General features: G+C 33.6%; 1 protein-coding gene across 1 annotated transcript in view; it reads right to left on the bottom strand.

Moving 5' to 3' along the window:
- The window catches only part of LOC145295931 (sphingosine-1-phosphate lyase-like), a 74,435-nt gene extending 56,012 nt beyond the window's left edge, over positions 1 to 18,423 (bottom strand). Inside the window, exons 1-3 of the mRNA XM_080141814.1 lie at positions 18,157 to 18,423; positions 12,102 to 12,248; positions 8,839 to 8,941 (exon numbers count right to left, since the gene is read on the bottom strand). Coding sequence (XP_079997940.1) covers positions 8,839 to 8,941; positions 12,102 to 12,248; positions 18,157 to 18,406 — 500 coding nt within the window. The 5' untranslated portion in view covers positions 18,407 to 18,423. The remainder of the gene's footprint in view (positions 1 to 8,838; positions 8,942 to 12,101; positions 12,249 to 18,156) is intronic.
- Between the last annotated feature and the right edge of the window lie 1,487 nt (positions 18,424 to 19,910).

Genomic DNA, 19,910 nt, shown 5'->3' with positions numbered 1-19,910 from the left:
TGAACAGGGGAGGGGTGCGAGAAGAGCATATTTGCTCTACAACAGTATTGAGCACTTTCTTCAGTTTTTATCAATTACCATTTCTACTATATATATGTATATGTATGTATACACACACACACACACACACACATATATATATATATATATATATATATATATATATATATATATATATATATATATAAGGCACACACGTACACACATATATGTGTGTGCGAGTGTTTTCTCCTCTGTTACTATAATGTTCGAAAGTAAGAGTACTACTAATGTTAACTATCAGCACTTGAAAACTTTTTTTTTAAAAACGTACAATTTACTCGAAAAGTTCCGCTAAATAATTCTGGTATCTTAAAAAAAAGAGACTAGTAAAAAAAGGCAACTTTTTTTATATTTTTAAATATGATACTACGAAAATAACTAAAGAAATGACAAAATTGGAAGACATTCATCCTCATAAAAAGAGAAACATACCTTGAAAAGTGTTCTATTTATGGCAAATTTCTAGCGAAATGTCTGACCGTCACAATTACAGATCGACTGTCTGACGAAATAGAATTTGATTTTTTATGCTAATCATAGAAGGAAGCGGAGGCAAAGAATTTCTGCACTAGAATTAATTTGTTCATCGTAAACTGCTACCTAGAAACGATTTTGATGATGAGAGAGGTGAGATAATGATGGAGCGATGGAAATAGAAAATAAGTGAGGTTGAATATGGGATTCATATTCATATTGTACATGGTTTGTCTGCATGCTCCTTGAAAATGAAAAACGTATTGGCTTCAAAAAATGTATCTTTATAAAAAGAAGTGGACGGACTGAGTAACCATATTCCAAGTCCAATATATATATATATATATATATATATATATATATATATATATATATATATATATATATATATATATATTGGACTTGGAATATGGTTACTCAGTCCGTCCACTTCTTTTTATGTGAGTGTGTGTGTGAGTAAAATACAACGCTCCTGAGTATAGATATAAGCGTATGTTTGCTTCTAGTGTATGTGTGTGTGTGTGTGTGTATGCGTGTTTGTGTGTGTGTGTTGGATTGAACGGCACCGGTCGGTACTCAATGCCCATGTGAATGTTTTTAATTTACAGACCGGAGGACAAAAATACTACATTCTCAAGTACCTTATGCCATAAAAACTAAAGATGGGATAGATGAACTTAAAAAAGGGAATATATATAAAAAGAAAAAGGGAAATAAAAAAGAATGTTTATTATCTTCGAAGACCTCACTTTTCCTCTCCCCGTTCATAACCCCCATCCATGTTACATACTATCTTTGTAAACGAAATAAGAAAATGTTTTTGTTTGAAATATCAGTTCTCGACGATAATTCTTGGCCTGAAGACGTAATCCCCTAACACGGATGATTACAGAAAGATGTATGCACATATGTAGCCATCAATGTTTGTATAAATAAATTTCATATATATATATATATATATATATATATATATATATATATATGTGTGTGTGTGTGTGTGTGTGTGTGTGTGTGTGTGTAATACACATATATATCGGGTTTCATAGATTTGTTTGATTGGGACTATGTTTATAGTCAAACAAATCTATCAAAAACGATATATATGTATATATGTTTATGTATGATGATAATAATGGAAATAGTATTCCGACAAAATAGAGAAATAAAAAGGAACAACCCGAGTTATGTATTAATCAACATTTCGTCTTTATTTCGAGACTTGCTCTGGATGAATTCATCCAGAGGAAGTCTCGAAATAAAGACGAAACATCGATGAACACAACTCGGTTTGTTCCTTTTTATTTCTCCACACACACACACACACACACACACACACGCACACACACACACACACACACACACACACACACACATACACACACACACATATATATATATATATAAGGCACACACATACACACTCGATTATAGAAAGATAGACATAGTTATAGATATTAGTATTTACTGCACTCTACACCAGTTACTTTACGTAATAATAATTGGAAACTGTTTATTGCAACGCACGCACACACACACACACACACACACACACACACACCAAAACATACAACTCTCTAGTCTCATTTCAAAACTTTTAGTAAGACACACTCATACGCACATAACTCATTAAACAATAAGGTTGTCTTACCTATGAATGTAGATTTATGCATATAAACAGATTTAGTCAGCTACTTAAGCCAGGATCAACTCTTTTGTTTTCAATTCTTACATCTTAGCAGCAATTTTTACCCGATAAATGCCAAATAGAAGGTGTGTTATAGGCCCAATGGCCCTATATATATATATATCAAATTTCAACTCTGTAGATCAAATATTTAGAAAGAAATGTTTGGCATAGACTTTTCGCACACACATTGACAATATCATTTATATATACTTTACAAACTAACAATATATATATATATATATATACCGTTCTTGCCGTTGAACTAACAAATATTTAATTAATGATGTATTCTTCATATTGTGTTCACAACTTATTTCAAAATTCAAGAAATTCGAGAAATCATTTAATTTTGACTAAAGAAAACGCGAGAACTTAGTTGCCAAGGATATATATGTATATATTTTAAGCCCCCCTACTTAATTGGCTGAAAAATGTGACGCTCGCTCTTTGTTTATAAACAAAGCGGTTAGAGCACTGTACAATGGTGGACGGATGTTTGTTTAAATAGACATTTGGCAAGATTATTTACTGGAGCCGCTCCTTGGGTCGATCGGTAGAACTGCTAACTGTCAACGCGATGGTGCTAGGTTCAATCCTCAGCTTGGGAGAGGTGCTAGTCTAGCGGCACTGATGTGTTGGGATACAACGAAACAGGGCTGTATGTTGATGACTATATATATATATATATATATATATATATATATACATATATTAAAATAAGTTTGGGTTTCGGTTTCGATTTAAGCTGATGCACTCAAATAATATGGATATATTTTTTAAATTTTGAAATCGCAACTTTATAATATATAAAAATCGATAAAATATTAACTATAATGATATATACGAAATCTGCAAAAGTTAAAATATCATATTTAAGCGTACTGTACGACCGGGCTACGCCGGGCGTCCCTGCTAGCTTAGATAAATATATTTGTAGTTTTAACAAAAGAGCTATATATATCAGAGCGTCTCCATTTACGCTTAACACCCACAGAATCCCAACACTAATGTATTACATAGGAATAAGTCCCTAGTGGAATTTTCACAGATCCTGCTAGTTTTAATTATTATAATTTTAGCTTAGTTAACAGACGTTAAAAAACACAATTTAACTGTGTTTTCGTTTATAAATTTACATATGTTATGTCCTTGTGGGAAGTTCTTGTCAAGGATCTGGTAAAATTCCTTCGGTATGTTGTGAATGATGTGTGCACTGTAAGGAGGATTAAACCAAACAAAGTTTCTACGTTTGTTTATCCTTTTATTATTCTTATTTCCGGTATATTTTTGTGAATAATATGTCGAAAATTCCCAACTTTATGGTAAATGTCAATAGTTATTCTTAGTTCTATATCTCTAAAGATTTGATGTAATCTGAGTTTAGTTTTTTGCGAATTTCTTTCACCAGAGTTCACCAGAAAATGCGCATCATCTCAAACCCACACCCTTATATGACCCTTTATTATAGCATTTAAAAATTATTCCTCTAGCTAATTATTATGTCAATTTCTAAATTAGTTATTTTATGAGTTTAACCTTTCCTCGACTTTAAAGCGCTGTCCAACAGTTTTTGGGAAATGGGTTGATATTAGAAATCGATTTCAAACATAATAAATTTACGGTTGATCTGATGAAATCATTTTGCAAACTAATTGGGAACTTAATACAGTAAAACTCATAAGTTATGAGTCACTTTAGATTTGATGTTAGGCAGGATTCTATACAAAATTATTTTACTAATTACTCTTATGTCTGAAATCCAGGGAGAGATCAATTTAATATTAGGGTTGTTGTTAATGTATTCTTTGTAGTCTTTTAACGTAAAGCTAAACCACTCCGGCGTATATACTTCAATGTTATTGTGTATTTTGATTAATTAATTTAATAGTTTTAGCGAACAAACAATGAAAACTTACGATAACCTAATTCTGAATGAACTGGAGAAAATTTACAAAACTGCAAATGTAAATGATACCCACGATATTAATCCGTCAGCTTTGAAAATTTGTTCGGAAATCGAACCATAATAGCAATCACCCAAATAGAAATAAGAAGGATAATAATGTAGAGAAGATATTTAACTGTGAAGCTTGTACATTTTGTTAACTAACATACATACACTGCTAACCAAACGTTTGTATATACCTAAGCAAAAGCATTATTTTCGAAGCTATAATATTTGTCAAAGGAAACCCTGATAATTAGGAGTACGGCGTGAGTCTGTTACCCCTGGATTTTAAAACCAGATATTATAACTATAAAAACAGTCAATAAAAAAAACAAAAAAAAAACGCCGAATAAACACCGCACTAGCGACCCTTTACTGAAATATCGCAGAAATTGAAAGCTCGCTAATAATCAAGTAGAAAATAGTACAACAGGCCAGTACATGTAGAAATATAGACGACTCGTGTAAATTATGCCTGAATAAGAAATTTCAAATTCTAAACTTAAAGAACAACAACCAAAATCTATAACTGTCGAAGTGAAATAGCAAACAACTGCGCACACAGATTGAAATTTACTTTAGGAAAAACAAAAGAATAAAATAAATAAATAAACTAATCTAAACAATACCTTATATTAAAATAGAAAAAAAAATATTCCAAGCAAAATAAGGTTACCTATTAATTTGACATATTCACAAAAAGGGTGCGTCACCCTATACAATACAGAATAACAAAAAAGAATAAAAAAATCAGTTGAAATTATATTTGAGAAAATTCTTGTTATCGGCTCATTAAAAAATTACATCGGGGGGGAGTAACAATGAATCTTATTAATTAGCTTGATAGAATAAACATCACATATGCATATAAAACACCAGGTAACATGAATTCCATGCGTTTAAACATGATTACACCAATACAATAGGAATATACACAGTCAGTGTAACAAATTGTGATTTGAACGCCTACTCATGTAGTCAACAGCTAGAAAATCTCACTTTAATGCTACAGGGTGTCGAAAGAAATTTTATACTTTTTAGAAAGGAATAAATACGCCATATCATGGCTAATAATCGATCTATTAACATTTAAAATACATCAACTGAGCTCCAAAAGTGACTGTTAGCTAATAAAGATGACTCCAGCAGATGGATTGAATAAAAATAGTTCATATTTCAATGGTTGCCGCCCTTTTCTTTTTCAAAACCGGAATACCTTAATATTTCCTGGCCAGAAAAAGCACCCGTAGAACGTCGTCAATATAAAGAAAAGCAGACAATATTAATAGTTTCCCTATTTCTAGGATATGAAACCAAATTAGATTATCACCCAATTAGCGTTAGTTATGCAATATTGAGCGTAGTTAGTACTGAAATAGGTGACTGCTTAGGAATACCAAATGTACTATAAAACCCAAAGATACAGTTTGCCTCTTCCTTTGCGGCACATCCTGTCTGTTTCTTTTGTATCTAAAGTCTCGATAGATGCGCCGAGTCACACAAACAAAATACTAAACAAAGCGATAACACATATACACTGCTAACCAAACGTTTATATATGCATACACTTTCACAAAGAAAACAGTAGAAACATAATGTAGACGCACATCTACAATGCCTACTGATTTTACATACATGTAAACGCACACGGCGCCCGTCAAAATGAACATGCCTGCTACAATTCTCCTTAGAGAAAAAAAAAATCAACTTCTCGTTACTTAAGACGTTTTAAGACTCTCAGAACTTTCGTATTCTAGCAACTTGTTATCGTGGCAAATTGTCAATAAAAGTTAATTAGTTCTGTATAACTATACCTTGTCATTCTTTCTATTAATATCACATTTCTTTCACTATTGCTATTGACCAAGGATCCATCGCTAGGATATCCGAGGAACGGAAAATAAATAAACATCAAGCTTTGACGGATAGATTTATTTTCGTCTTCGTTGATACGTTGTTTTACTGAACCCGGAAGCAGCTAAACTCTGTTGGCAAGTTCGGAAATCATGATGAAAAAAAAAAAGAAATCCAGTTTAATTATACTAGAGACACTACCTCTCCCTCTATCTAATTATGTGTACTTATCTTTGTATATCTATCTATATCTCACTCTCACGATATTCAGGGATCAGCCCTATCTTAGGCATTTCTCTAGCCTCATGGATGTTCACATCGATCTCTTGGTGATAACCACTTACGATTCCAGGTCTTTGTGACGTCTATAAGAACCAGGTCTATCTGAGACTTATTTAACTCCACGAACTTTTATGTCAATCTTCAATAACATCCTACTCTTATATTACGCATTTCGTTGTTTTAACAAGTCACTAAAAATTAATTCATTTTGTATGAATAGACTTTGTCATTCTTTTGATAATGCTGCATTTTCTTTACAAAACTAGTTTTACGCTTGTGAATTTTTGAGATGAAGATTGATTTTTCGTATCATTTGGATTTTTCGAACAACCGTTCTCATCTTAAGTATTATTTCTGACCACATAGAATCTATTAAATAGATACGATCTAAATAAACCAATTTATTATTTAGCGAGCAAACATATAAATAATTGTTACAGAAACTAAATAAAAAAATTTTACAGATAAAATTTTGAAAATATTATTTAATTATACTTCTGTTGTGGCGAAATAATAAATCACTAAGCCCAAGTTGTTTACGTCTGAAGAGGAGAAAATGAACATAAGTCGTTAGATATATTTTCGATGTGTTCTCTCCTTTGTTTACTTCTATGAAGTGGTTGATTGATTTTAGAAGACAGACAAGTATTTTATTTCCCACCGGAAAATTACAAATTTCTTCCGCATATGAAAGTATACCCACTTGAAAAAAAATAAACAAACAGATAAACAACAACAAAATCCAAACAAAGGAATGCTATGAGCAATACAAAAAGAGAAAAATAAATCTGTACGGAGGCCCAAAAGTAGAAAAATAAGAAACTATTATTTGGATTGCCGAATTAGAGTTGTCATCCCGGATGTTATTCACACAAAGTTTCGCTTGATGTAACCTCTGGTCTTTTTCACGTGCATCTTGTCGAATTCGGGAATCTATACGTCGAACTCTGGAGTCTATTTAATCATCAGTGTGGGCGATAGGGACAACACAATTACGAACTACTTAAGAGTTTCAGCTTGATGGCACAAGAGAAAGTTACCGCTATGAATTAAATAAAGATTCCGTCAAAAAGTCTGTACATATCCCAATTTCGATATAAAGATTCCTAAGTTAGAGAAGATGCACTATCTATCTATCTATCTATCTATCTATCTATCTATCTATCTATTTTGCCATACTTCGGGACCAGATGTACATTGAACACCTCTCTAACCCCAGGACCGTCCACATAGATCTCCTGGTTACATCCTCCTACCGTTGGAGGTTATATCGACCGAAGCCTTGTAAGAAAGAAATCCATGATGAGGACAGTGGTCAAAAATTGAAAAAAAAAATCCAAAGAAGAAAAATTTATTTCCATAATGAGACGCTTTCGTTCTTTTTTTCATTTTCTCCTTTCTATTATTGATCGATTTGTTTATTTCTTTAACTTTTATTTTTCTATAAGCCAGGCCAACCTCAGCGATGGGCATTAAATCACCAAATACATGAATTTTTGTACTCGCTTCTAAAGAGAGCTCTGTATTAATACTATTTGAAACAGTGTTAAGTGGAATGAGAACGGTAGAGGAATTAAAAGTAAATAACGCTGCGTCTAAGGTTAATCTAACACATATGTATATCTGATCATGTGATTATATATTATGTTCACTAGACAGGGAAAGAGTGTTACAAATATATAAATCGGGGTCGTGCATATATTTATCCAAGTCCTTACGGCAGAATGGGAAGTGTCCAGTCATAACTGCATTGAGAAATGTACGTTAGTTTCATTTTGTGGTAGAATGTTTGAGATTACTAGAAGAAATGTGTCAATAAGCTTTCGCAACGTTCTAGTATACTCTACATCTTCCCAGTGTAGGTCTGCTATGTACTGCCATTCCTCGGTTTCCCTATTTTCCTTGATTCTCTCGACTCTATCATTATTGGCTCACATGGAATGACCTGTGGTGTTCTCTGGAAGCTGAGTGACAACAAGTCTCCCCAGTTTTCTAGTGCTCTCCACCGCTTCTGATAACATTTGCAAATGGATTTGCATTATCGCAACAGCCACCCACCATCGGTCTCTCGCTAGCAGCGGCATTTGGTCTCCAATGGGATTTGAGTGGCAATAAGCCTCCCCAAGATCCCAGTGTTCTTCGCACTTGTCCAGCGGAGGTCTGTTCAGTGCTCTCTCCTCGGTCTTTCTATCCTCCTTGGCCCTTCTCGGCTAATTGGCATCATTCTCTTTTGGCGGACGGCGATTGGGTAATGGAAGGGGATAGGAAAGGGGATAGAGAACGTATAGATATGAATCTTCTATTTTCTTGGTTCTTTATTATTATTATTATTAGTAGTAGTAGTAGTAGTATTAGTAGTAGTAGTATTAGTAGTAGTAGTCGTAGTAGTGGTAGCAGTAGTAGTAATGGTAGTAGTATATTCCAACTTTTATGACATCGGGTATATTTTGTTCGTATTTCATTAATAACAAACAGCTACAGTTGGTAATAACCTTGATTAATCATTATATTAAATCTAAACGTTTAAAAAACAATAAAGAGTTTATTCTACCTAAGAGAGGGAAACACCATTGGGTTGAGTGCATTTTCATGAAGGAATGCCTGATGGAATTCTTTGACTAATAAGTCATGGTCGACTGAATAATCGCTTGGCTCTGAAAAATAAACAAAAGAATAAAAGTGTTATAATGATAAATATCCAAGTTTATTAGCCACAAGACGACAAGACACAAAAAAGAATATTGCGTAATGATTCCAGTATTATATTTTCTTTTTGTTATTTATCCTTGCAACGATTCTTGTGTATACAAATAAATGTGTTGAACATTGAACCTGAGTAAACGGACATCACACGTGAACAGAATAAATAACACCTGGCAAATCGGCGCAATCAATCACCTGTCCGAAAGTATAAACACCTTGCGGTTTCTTTAGAAACTTGCATAAGACACATGCGAAAATGCATCCGTTAACTAAATAACCAGTACATGCGTGAGTGACATGTTCCGTAGGGGAAAGGCGTGTCTACATTGGAGCTGCAGTTGTGGATGCGAGGATGTCAAAAATTTTATATTAACTGACTCGAATTTAGATTAGAAGTAGTCTACTAAAGAAATCGAGAGATCACTTTCTATTAACTTGCATGATCCACTCTGATTCTCACCAGATTGTTCGCCGCAAGAAAAACTAGTATGCTAGTCTAATATATAAGTACATTAACTTAAAAAAAAAATCATTAAGACAAGAACAACTTCATGGTTTATCGACAGTTTTTTGACGTCAAAGCTATGATTAGTTGACTTTTTGAACTACTAAATACAAGATGAGTTTTTGAATACACCGCAGTGGGGAACAGTTTGTTGCTCCACTTCAATTTTATGTAAAATATAGATGTCGCAGTCCATTTCACACACCCCATAACATATACATGTACACAGACATATATACTTCTGAGATTATAGTAAAATATTTCTAAAGTATATATCTTTCATAATATCGTCTAAATTTATTCAAGCAATAAGCTCAATAAATTATATTTCCGAATTAAGAGCATATATACTGGTTAACGACAATATTTTCGAAACGGGTTGCGAAATACACGTAAGACGGTAAAGAAAAATATGATTTTGAACTGATTTTTTCCTTTGGTCATTGGGATGTAGCCAACCAGTATATCCACACACACACACACACACACACACACACACACACACACACACACACACACACACACACACACACACACGCGCGCGCATATATTTCCGCAGATTCTATTTAAATCGTTATATAAATTTTTTGTACCTCTAAACATTTATATATATATATTTTTAAAAAATAATAAATAAATAAATATATATATATATATATATGTGTGTGTGTGTGTGTGTGTGCGCGCACGCGCGTGCGTGTGTGCGCGCACGTGTGTGTGTAAGGAAAACGTGCAAGAAAATGAAATAATCCAGTTGTATACTTCCATTTTAAATGGCATCTTCACTCATATATCTTCAGGTAGCAATGCATAATGTTTACTATAATTAAATAAGTATATTTATGGTTTTGATGACCGCCGAGTAAACTGATTCCCGTCTCTATGGTTTGTAACATCAGATCTAGTTGTTTATTTGCATTATCCCCGATTGAATAATGTCGTGTGCTGTCATATCTTCTTCTTCTTCTTCTTCTTCTTCTTCTTCTTCTTCTTTTAATGGCTATACTTCCAATCTCGATGAACTGCGCACTTTGCCATCCTATTGGTATCTTTTTCTTTATCCTCCTCTTCTTTTTATTCGTCTTCATTTTCGTTTTCTACTTCCTTTATCTACACCTGCAACGTGTCGTTTGCCACGCAATCATTATCTTCTTCGTGTTCTTCTTTTTTTTTCTTCTTCTTCTTCTTCTTTCTGATTCTTCTTCTTCTTCCTCTTCTTCTTCTTATTATTATTCCTCTCTTTTTCTTTCTTGTAAGAACTAGCGTTTCAAAATCGGATCTATATACGCGGAGTTATCTAATTTCTAGATTAAATCGTGTGACATAAATATACATAAAATGAGATCATCAGTTACACTTTAAAACTTAGCGTATAGTATTGGAATTTGCCTTAAAATGAAGTTATTAATACGAACAACATTCACTATTAAAAAAAGATTTACAACTTCATTTCTTCCAAAGACATTTTTGGTCCAAGATTCTTACATGAAATGGCCCAAACGTAGCTTTAAGAATGATGAACTGTCTGTAAGACGACGATGGCCCAATTCTTTGATAAAAAAATATCTGGCTTGATTCTCGTTGTAAAAAATGTAAGGTGATGCATTATAGTTGAGAGAAACCCGAAGGCTCCATTTTCATAGCATTCTTTCCGAGGATACTCTACTTACCCTTGATCCTCAACTTATGACGTTGATTTTGTAACAAGGGGCCATCAGGTACCATATTTTTAGTTATTTTTGTATCAATTCATCAAGGATTGAACGCTGATTTCTCGATCTATTAACGCACACTATACTCATTATGTCGAATTGGCAGATAGAACTATTTGTTGACACGTCGTAGGTTGCGTAAGTGGATAGAAGTGTCCCTGCTTCTTTCTCTTCTTTCTAATTGTTGTCAAGCCGTCGCCATAGTCGAAGTGAAGAAATAGCAACAGATACTTCTTTTCTTTGGTTCTGTAATACGATAACACTTCAAAGAAAAAACACTAGCACATATTGTGGTTCAATCGTTGCTGTCCTTCGTTACTTTGTCCTTTTACGAAATATCTTATAAGGATGCATGGATGCATCTCTATTTAAAATGGCGTTTATTTCAGACCGGTTAATCATTCGACCGGTTAATCGTTAGACAGGTTAATCATTCGCCTCTTTAAAACCTCTAACTGTAACCGATCATGTTATGCATTAAAGAATTTCGCCAAACATTTCTATTTTTTAATATAAAATACGTTTTAAAAATATAATAACAGCAACAACAAAGATAACATATATTTGCGTTTTGTTGATCTAAGCTATTGTTTTTCTGTATGGATTTCCTATAATCAATAAATTGAAACGAAGAAGAAGCCTTTGTAAATCCATTATTCCTGTACTATCTGTAAATAAATGTCTTGTTACTTTTTATTCGTATTTTTTCGTGTTTTTCTGTACGTGTTTTTTCTGTACGTGTTTTTTTCTGTACGTGTTTTATCTGTATTTTTTTCTGTACATGTTTTTTTTTCTGTGCGTGTTTTTTTTCTGTACATTTTTTTTCTGTGCATTTTTTCTGTGCGTGTTTTTTTCAGCCCTTTAAGTCAGAAACAGTTTTGTTAGAACCTCTACCTTCGAAAATGGAGAAACATTCTTTCTGAAGTTTGAAGTGGTCATCTGGAAGAGTGTACACGTAAGCGAATACCTTCCCCTTTTCTAGAATATTTTCAGATTTCCGAAGCGCTTCCATTTCCTGTCGCAACTCATTGTAGGGGATACCTAAAAATAAAAAAAAGAGTAAAAACGTTCAACACATTTTACTGCGCGTATCATTACAGTTAATTTTGAAAAGTGAATTTTTCCACGTCTTTGTTGTGAGAAGTGCGTACATCCTCATTGACCTCCCAACGTCAAATCAAGTACAGATTACTTCCTCTCTCTCATTAGGTAAAGAGAGACAACGCTTCATTGCATATTATTTTGTTTTCTAATATTTTTAAACGTGACAGACCGAAGTTATTTTCATCCTTATTTACAGAACACTTTTCTTACCACTGTTCGTAATTTTTTACTTATTTTTTCCAATATGAACGAGAATCAAAGAATTTTCTCGTATTATGAAAAGATTTTAGACGCAGAAAATATTTGAATTTATTTTTAGTTGATAACCTGCATAATAAAATGTTAAGGCATGTAATTTCCGTATGTACGTTATTATTTTTCGCACACATTAAAAATGGTGATCGATCTGATGTTGCTAATCAGTTGTGACTTACTCATTTTATAATGAATTGTTTCCAAATCAAATGTTGTCCTGTCAATTAGAACAGTACAATTTCAAATAAGTACATTAAAACAGTCACATTCGTTTCATTAATTTGAAGAGTAGTTAGCTGCCAATAAAAATATACTTAAAATAAATAAAGAAAAACCATTTACTTTATTTTTTAAAGAAGATTTAGCTGTCAGTGCCGATAATTTTTAAGGTTGAAGAAAGAAACTATTTGATTTCTTAGCAGTTCAGTATAGGCATTTATTATTTGAAAAGCAACATTTCTATAAGTAAATTTTGCGCATAGATACAGAAATCATCCTTTAATAAATGTAGAAAGCACAAATTTGTCATGAGATTTAATTTAGCAGAGGTAGGGCCTATAAAATATGTTGCAAAATGTTAAATTGAAATATTGGGGAGGGGTAAAATATACAGATCCTGTAACTCAGTCCTCATATTAAACGGTGCATGATTAAGCTAAGGCATACCGTCGAGTTCAAACTCTACTTTCTTGACTGTTCGTGTTTATTTATTAACATATTCTATACCACCTACAACTATGATTTAAATGACATATTATGAAACTTTATCCAAAACGCTCTCATTAAAGGGAAGATATGTCCTTTAAAAACATGCCCGACTCCTCTTGTAAACAGAACCAGAGGAAGGGAGGGAGAGAGGAAGGTAGGAAGGAAGGAAGGAAGGAAGGGAGGGAGAGAGAGAAGGGGGAACAGTAGTCTTTCGAGTTGCAAAATAGCAACCTTGGTTTAATTATATTTATAAATGCACACGTGCATTGAATGTTTGCGCATTCGCACATTGAATTTTGCTGTGCTCGCGCAAAAACAACATGGTCAGCAGTGAAAACAATAGGAAGTACATGGCATAATAATACTACTACTACTACTACTAATAATAATAATAACAATAATAATAATAATAATAATAATAATAATAATAATAATAATAATAATAATAATATCATGAACACTACTTATTTAGACTGTGATATTCGTACAAAACAGAACCGACTATTCCTAAAAATCAACCATTTAAAAGTCATTAGTTGGTCCTCTAGTGAATATAGAGCATTACTTTTACAGTGATCGTTTTAATGATTTTATATATTATTTTTCCATGTCAATACGAACCGGTTCATCAGCATGTTTTCTTCGTCATACTATTTAAAATGTATGAACAAAAACAACATATGTCCAATTCTGGATAATTTATGAAGTAATTTATTTTACTAAACTGTTTACGTTTAAGATTTCAACGGAGAAGAAATTTTAATGGCATATATATTTTATAGATGTATACAAGCTCTGCGAAAAAAATAGGAAGAAATTTTGCTTCGCAAGTGTTCGCATTAATATGCATATATACTTATAGAATTACATCAGTAATTTAATTGTTCGTATATACATCAATTATCAAATCAAATGTCATAAAGGAAAACACAAACATATGTTTTTTTATTTAGAGTTAAGCATCGGGTTTGTTTGACTTGCTATATATTTTATCGATTCTTATTAGCATTTGAAATAGTTTTATAAATGCGCGTGTTTCACTGACTAATATTTTTAGATGGAAAAAAGTTATATTTCTTTATATACAAATAAATACGAATTTTTCTTTACTATAGAGTGAAAGATATCCTTAAATATAATAAATAGACGTATGTAATAATATTACAGTTTGGGCATAAACTTCGATATCAATATATTTGCCGCATTGACTGTAATCGAAAATATGCATCTATGGTGCGAGTATAGTCTCAACACAAGTATGTAGTCCATGATTGATCCGAGAAACAGAGCAGATGCTTCATTATAATTCGAAGGAATAGAGGTAATAGTATAGATTTCATCGGTTTTTATTCCTTTTAGGATCACTATCAAGGTGTGACAATAGAAGAGAACATGATTTAATCACATCGGCCTTGGGGAAGATGTTTGTCCTTAAGTGTTATTCGAGCTTAGCTTTATCGATTCTCTCTCGCGGACTGTCTTTTAAAACAGCTCCATCAATCAGTGTCCTCTTACAAATCACGTGATCATTTACATAATCACCGTACTTGCAAAGGAATACATACGCTAACAATTAATCTCATTGCATCAAGGCTGTATTGACGAATGTTGATTCAACAATACCATTGCTTTCTAAAATAAAGCTGACCTTCTAATCTGAAAGAAATCTTTGAAAAACTGGCTAGTAATTAAAAAATTAATTTTTTTCTTTTCACTGATCTGCCACCATTTAATTAAGTCCCGAGGGTCAGTGGGTGATAAGTATTTAAAAGATTGGTGGTTGGACGATGTTCACTGTCACGATAGGTTAGGTTTCGAAGCAGTGGCTGTAATAGACAGAATATTGCATTCAAGGATGTGATTTGTCAAAGATAACAACTCGATAAGTAATTATTTACATTAGACTTGAAGACGATCATGCTGCCTCATGGTATTCGAGATGATTTATGACAGTGACTTTGTAAATGAAAGTTCTTCTTGTTTTTCAGTACAAAGAAGGGACAATTCTCCCCTATGTTTGTTGCCAAACAGGTTCTATTATAATTATTCAACAGGCAAGGACCAAGGACTACAGTTCAGTCGAGCATCTACCATAATATAATAATACAATAGAGTGAGACGAGAAACACCTCTTCTGTGTAAAAAGAGTCATAAGATTGCAGAAGTCGATTTTGTAAAGCGCGAAACGATAAAATCGTCGCCCTAGAAAAGACGACATGATTCTATTTCTGTTTGATGAAAACCGTTTTTTTGCTTGTTTAGTTAGCCAGATGTGTACAAATTGCAAGAGCGATAGAGGCCTTCTATCATGTCTGAAAATAACAATGTTCGACGAGCGAGATCGGTGATGCGCCACTCTACAACGCATGCTCTCTAGCGATACAAGTTATGACAACACGACCAATTCCACTACCCTCAAAATCAACGCTTGAGGGTAAAGGCCAACGAAGTTTACGGTTATGGTTATGGTCTTTGGTGTGGTTTCAAGTGAGTGCCATATCATACCTCACATCTTCAAAGTCAGTTTGAAAGTCAACACCCAAGTGTACGAAGTGCTGAAGAGCGTGTTGATTCTCTGGTGCAATCAGGTGGCTGTTGACAGACCCTGAGTATGGCAGCAGGACTCGCCGCCGACCCACAAATTCAAAGAGACCCAGGATTGGCTTCAGAAGTAGTGCTACGACTTTTTATCTTTCTCTCACTTCCCCTTCTTCCCCTGACCTGAACCTGCTGGGCTACTTCGTTTGTTCATACGCTGAAAACATCACCAATATGACCTCCCACGGCACCAAAACCAGCATGGTCGCCGCCATCTGCTGAGAATTCACCGAGCTCCCGACGGAACTTGTAGAAAAAGGATGCTCCCAGTTCCGGACCCGTATTGAAACGGTGATTGAGGCTTAAGGCGGCTACCTTAAATAGATGTCAGCTCTACTACATAATCAAGTTACCTGAATTAATTTTTTCAATAAAAGTTTTAAAATAAAACTGTAATGTTGTTTTCTTTAAGGCGACACTTTTATCGTTCCACCCTGTACTTTGGTAAGAAAGAGTGCTTTTAATTGAACTTCATAGATATGACGTCATTATTTAAATCTTAGGATGTGGTGGAGGATTGTATCAGGAGTCAGGTACCTTGAGGAGCAGTAAAATAATCCAACTATTTTCCAACAACTTTAGGAACAAATTTGATGCAAGCCATTCACATATCTAGAATAAACCATAGGAGCTTTTCAAAGAAGGAGGCTTCCTTGAAGAGAAAACCATTCTTTTCAAGAGGAGACATAGAAGAGAGAGTTTTATTATAAAATTTAGAAGCGTTAAAAATTACAAGTCACTTCTTCGTATGTGCTTCGAGTCGGAAATCCTCAAAAACCTTGATCATTAATGTCCTTTGAAGTGCTGGCATAATTAGGCGTGTTGCATGTGTAGATGTCAATAAATGACCTCAGAATATAAATATGTGATCATTTATTAAAATAAGAAAGAGAAGACGGATCATAATGAATTCTGAAAGTATGTCTGCATTGGGGCCATGTGTTTCGAACTTTTGCCCATAAATAACTACTTTTATAGACGTATCAGAGAGAAAAGTACTTGATAGCTGAGAGAATATTTTCAATATTCCATACCCTTTTTTAATGCATTTTAACCCTAAACAGTGCCACTTTGATGTAGGCAAGTCTACTATCTGGGACATGACTTACAGGGGTACTATGTAGGGAGTTGAACAGCAAGATGCCTGTTTGCATTGCACCTGAACTTCTGCATGTCAGTACCGCCAGGAAGGCAGGGACCCAAAAGAGAATCAGGAAGAAAATAACTTGATAACTGTGAGATTATTTAAAATATTCTAATGGTCCTGGATATGACTTTAAACTATATCTGATGGTGAGGCCCCAGCTTGCGGGCTTTTGGGGAGTGTGGAGCCACCCTTTAATTGCTATTGCTCCCAGGTCCCCTCTGACTCGGAGTGGTAGTACTTGTTAGGGTCCCAATTATGGGTTAAATAGAAACCGAGTTGGAAAAACAATATTCTATTAAACATTTTTTTCTTTAAAATAACTGGATTCGGCATAAAATAACCTGAAAAGGGTTGATATGCCGTAAAACAAAAACAAACACCAAAAAAATATTCTATACTATCAAATTTTGGAAGCAAGCCAAAATATTTTTGATATATCAAGAACTATTGGCCAAGAAACGAAGTCTCTGTCAATAGATTGGTTGAAGCTCAGTTATACCACAGTCAACACATATATTGTACCTATTTACTATGCCTCCCCACGGGGCAGAGTTAGACACCGGGGTCGTTTTTTAACATCGAGAAAAGGTACAAAAATAAAAAATTGTCTCAGTCGTGAAGGACCGCTCCTCCACCGAAAGAGAACAAGATTGCAAGAAGAAATCCATTGCTTGTCACTGAAGATTGTTTGCTTTCAGCTAGTTGAAAACTTATTGATTTATTACAGTAATACAATGTGAATGGTTTTGCTTAAGTTTGCTTTTGAGTTGAAGCTCAAATGATATGAGAGATATTTCTACACGTGTACTACCCAACCAAGTGCAGGTAAATATATTATTTATGCTTGTGTGTGTGTGTGTGTGTTTTGAGATTTTAGCTGATGATGTGAAAGTTTGAAGCAATTAAAAATATTTTCACTTACTATTTTGGCGAAAACACAGTTATTGGTGGAAAAATTCTAAAAAAAACGTGTGAAAAAAGTGAATGAAATTAATTCAAAGAGTTTTACAAAATGCTAGTTTCCATCGAATATGTAAGTTGAAACAGCAACATAGTGAAATACATATTGCTTTAATAAATCCCGGACAACATTGTGCATCCCTACTAGTTGTCGTATAGCTGAAACTTTAAACTTACCTTTCTTCGGTAGTTGGACATTGGGAGCTTGTGCATTTAATCCCGAACTATGTGTCACCTGACGAACGAAATTCCCGACTTCTTTCTTCACGAATGCGTCCACGATTGTCCTCACTCCAGGCAAAAGACACATGAATTCTTGAGCCAAAACAACAAGACCACGATGACGTGAAGCGACCCATGCTTGTACTAAGACGATCACACAGAACGCAAAAACAGTGTGTTCGAAATACTCTAGTACCCACCACATTGTTGCATCAACAAAGGGCAAATAGTTGTTTCTGTTTTTCTTTTCGTAATCTCATACATGTAAAATATCGTATTGTTATTTATCTTCATATCAGCTGAACTGGTTTGAATGTTATCTCGAGTTTCAGAGTTACAAAACAATTTATAATCACTCAAATCGTATGTTATTCAGTTAAAAATTAACAATCTTCCGAGAGATTAAGAAGATTTTGCAAATTATATATATATATATATATATATATATATATATATATATATATATATATATATATATGTGTGTGTATGTGTGTGTGTGTGCGTATATATATGTAATGAAGTTACTTGTATTACTTGGATTATTCAAACTACTTATTATTTTCTTTATGTTTCAGCAGATATAATCTGCGGCTTTCTTCAAGTGTATCTTGTCAAACTCAGGAACACATTTTTCAAATTTGGGAATTTTCACGGAATTTCAAACGGAATCCTTTATTAAATTTTTATTAATATTTCGTTTCGTCAGCCATGATCGGATAGAAACCTTGAGTAATTTGCAATTCTATTCTGAATATTGTCTTATTTAGTACTTCATCCATTACACCATAGGTCTTTACGAAAAATAACACTCCAGATGTGAACAATAGTCTAAACAATACAAATAATATAAATTGGCAATCATCATCTCCAAAATTGATATGTATAAAATTACTAGTTCTTTTTTTTTTTTGCACTGTTTCTTTTTTTTTTTTTACCGAATGGGACCTTATTTCATGTGAATATCAGTTCGAACACTATTGAAGCATAATTTGTTCCGTCATACTTGACGGGCAGCGTTACTTGCCTCCCCATGAGAGCAGTTTCTTTCCGTATTTAGGTCCATTTTTTATTAAAGGAATTTAATTCGTTTACTACCTACGGTTCATCATACATTAGAGTTCAGCATTAATTAAAATATAATATTTATACGCATTTTACAACCGGGCAACGCCGGGCAGCTTGCTAGTATTAAATAATGTCAAAGACTTTACCACAAATACCATAACTTCAACCCGGTCATGAAATGAGAGCAAATTATTCACGTAGATTAATCAAAGAGTTTCATTCAAAAACCAGTACAGATTTCTGAGTTCAACATAAAAATTCACGAATTCGATAAAAAGCATCTGTAGAAAGTCAGCGGTTACCTCAGTCGAAACATTGGAGAATAACATCAAATATGGCAACAGTAATTCTAATAATCCACATTTTAAACCTACGTAACAACCGGAACCCAATTCTAAAAATTTAATTACTTTTAAGCGTTACAATCGTCTATATAAATAAAATAGTACATGTATGTGTGTGAAGTATTAAACAGGTAAACTCTTAATCTACTGGTCACATAACACCGAAATAAACAGAAAATAGTAATTATACACCAAGGATGATTTATAACGAGTAAAATCTTTTTGGGTTGATAAATAACGCGTACAAACATATATAGGTAAGTTGAAATGACGAAATGTTCATTTCAATTGACCGACATG

This window comes from Euprymna scolopes, chromosome 16, assembly GCF_053919585.1.
Source record: "Euprymna scolopes isolate OS-2025 chromosome 16, ASM5391958v1, whole genome shotgun sequence".
Taxonomy (NCBI): domain Eukaryota; kingdom Metazoa; phylum Mollusca; class Cephalopoda; order Sepiida; family Sepiolidae; genus Euprymna; species Euprymna scolopes.
This window is presented reverse-complemented; position numbering and strand designations above follow the sequence as displayed.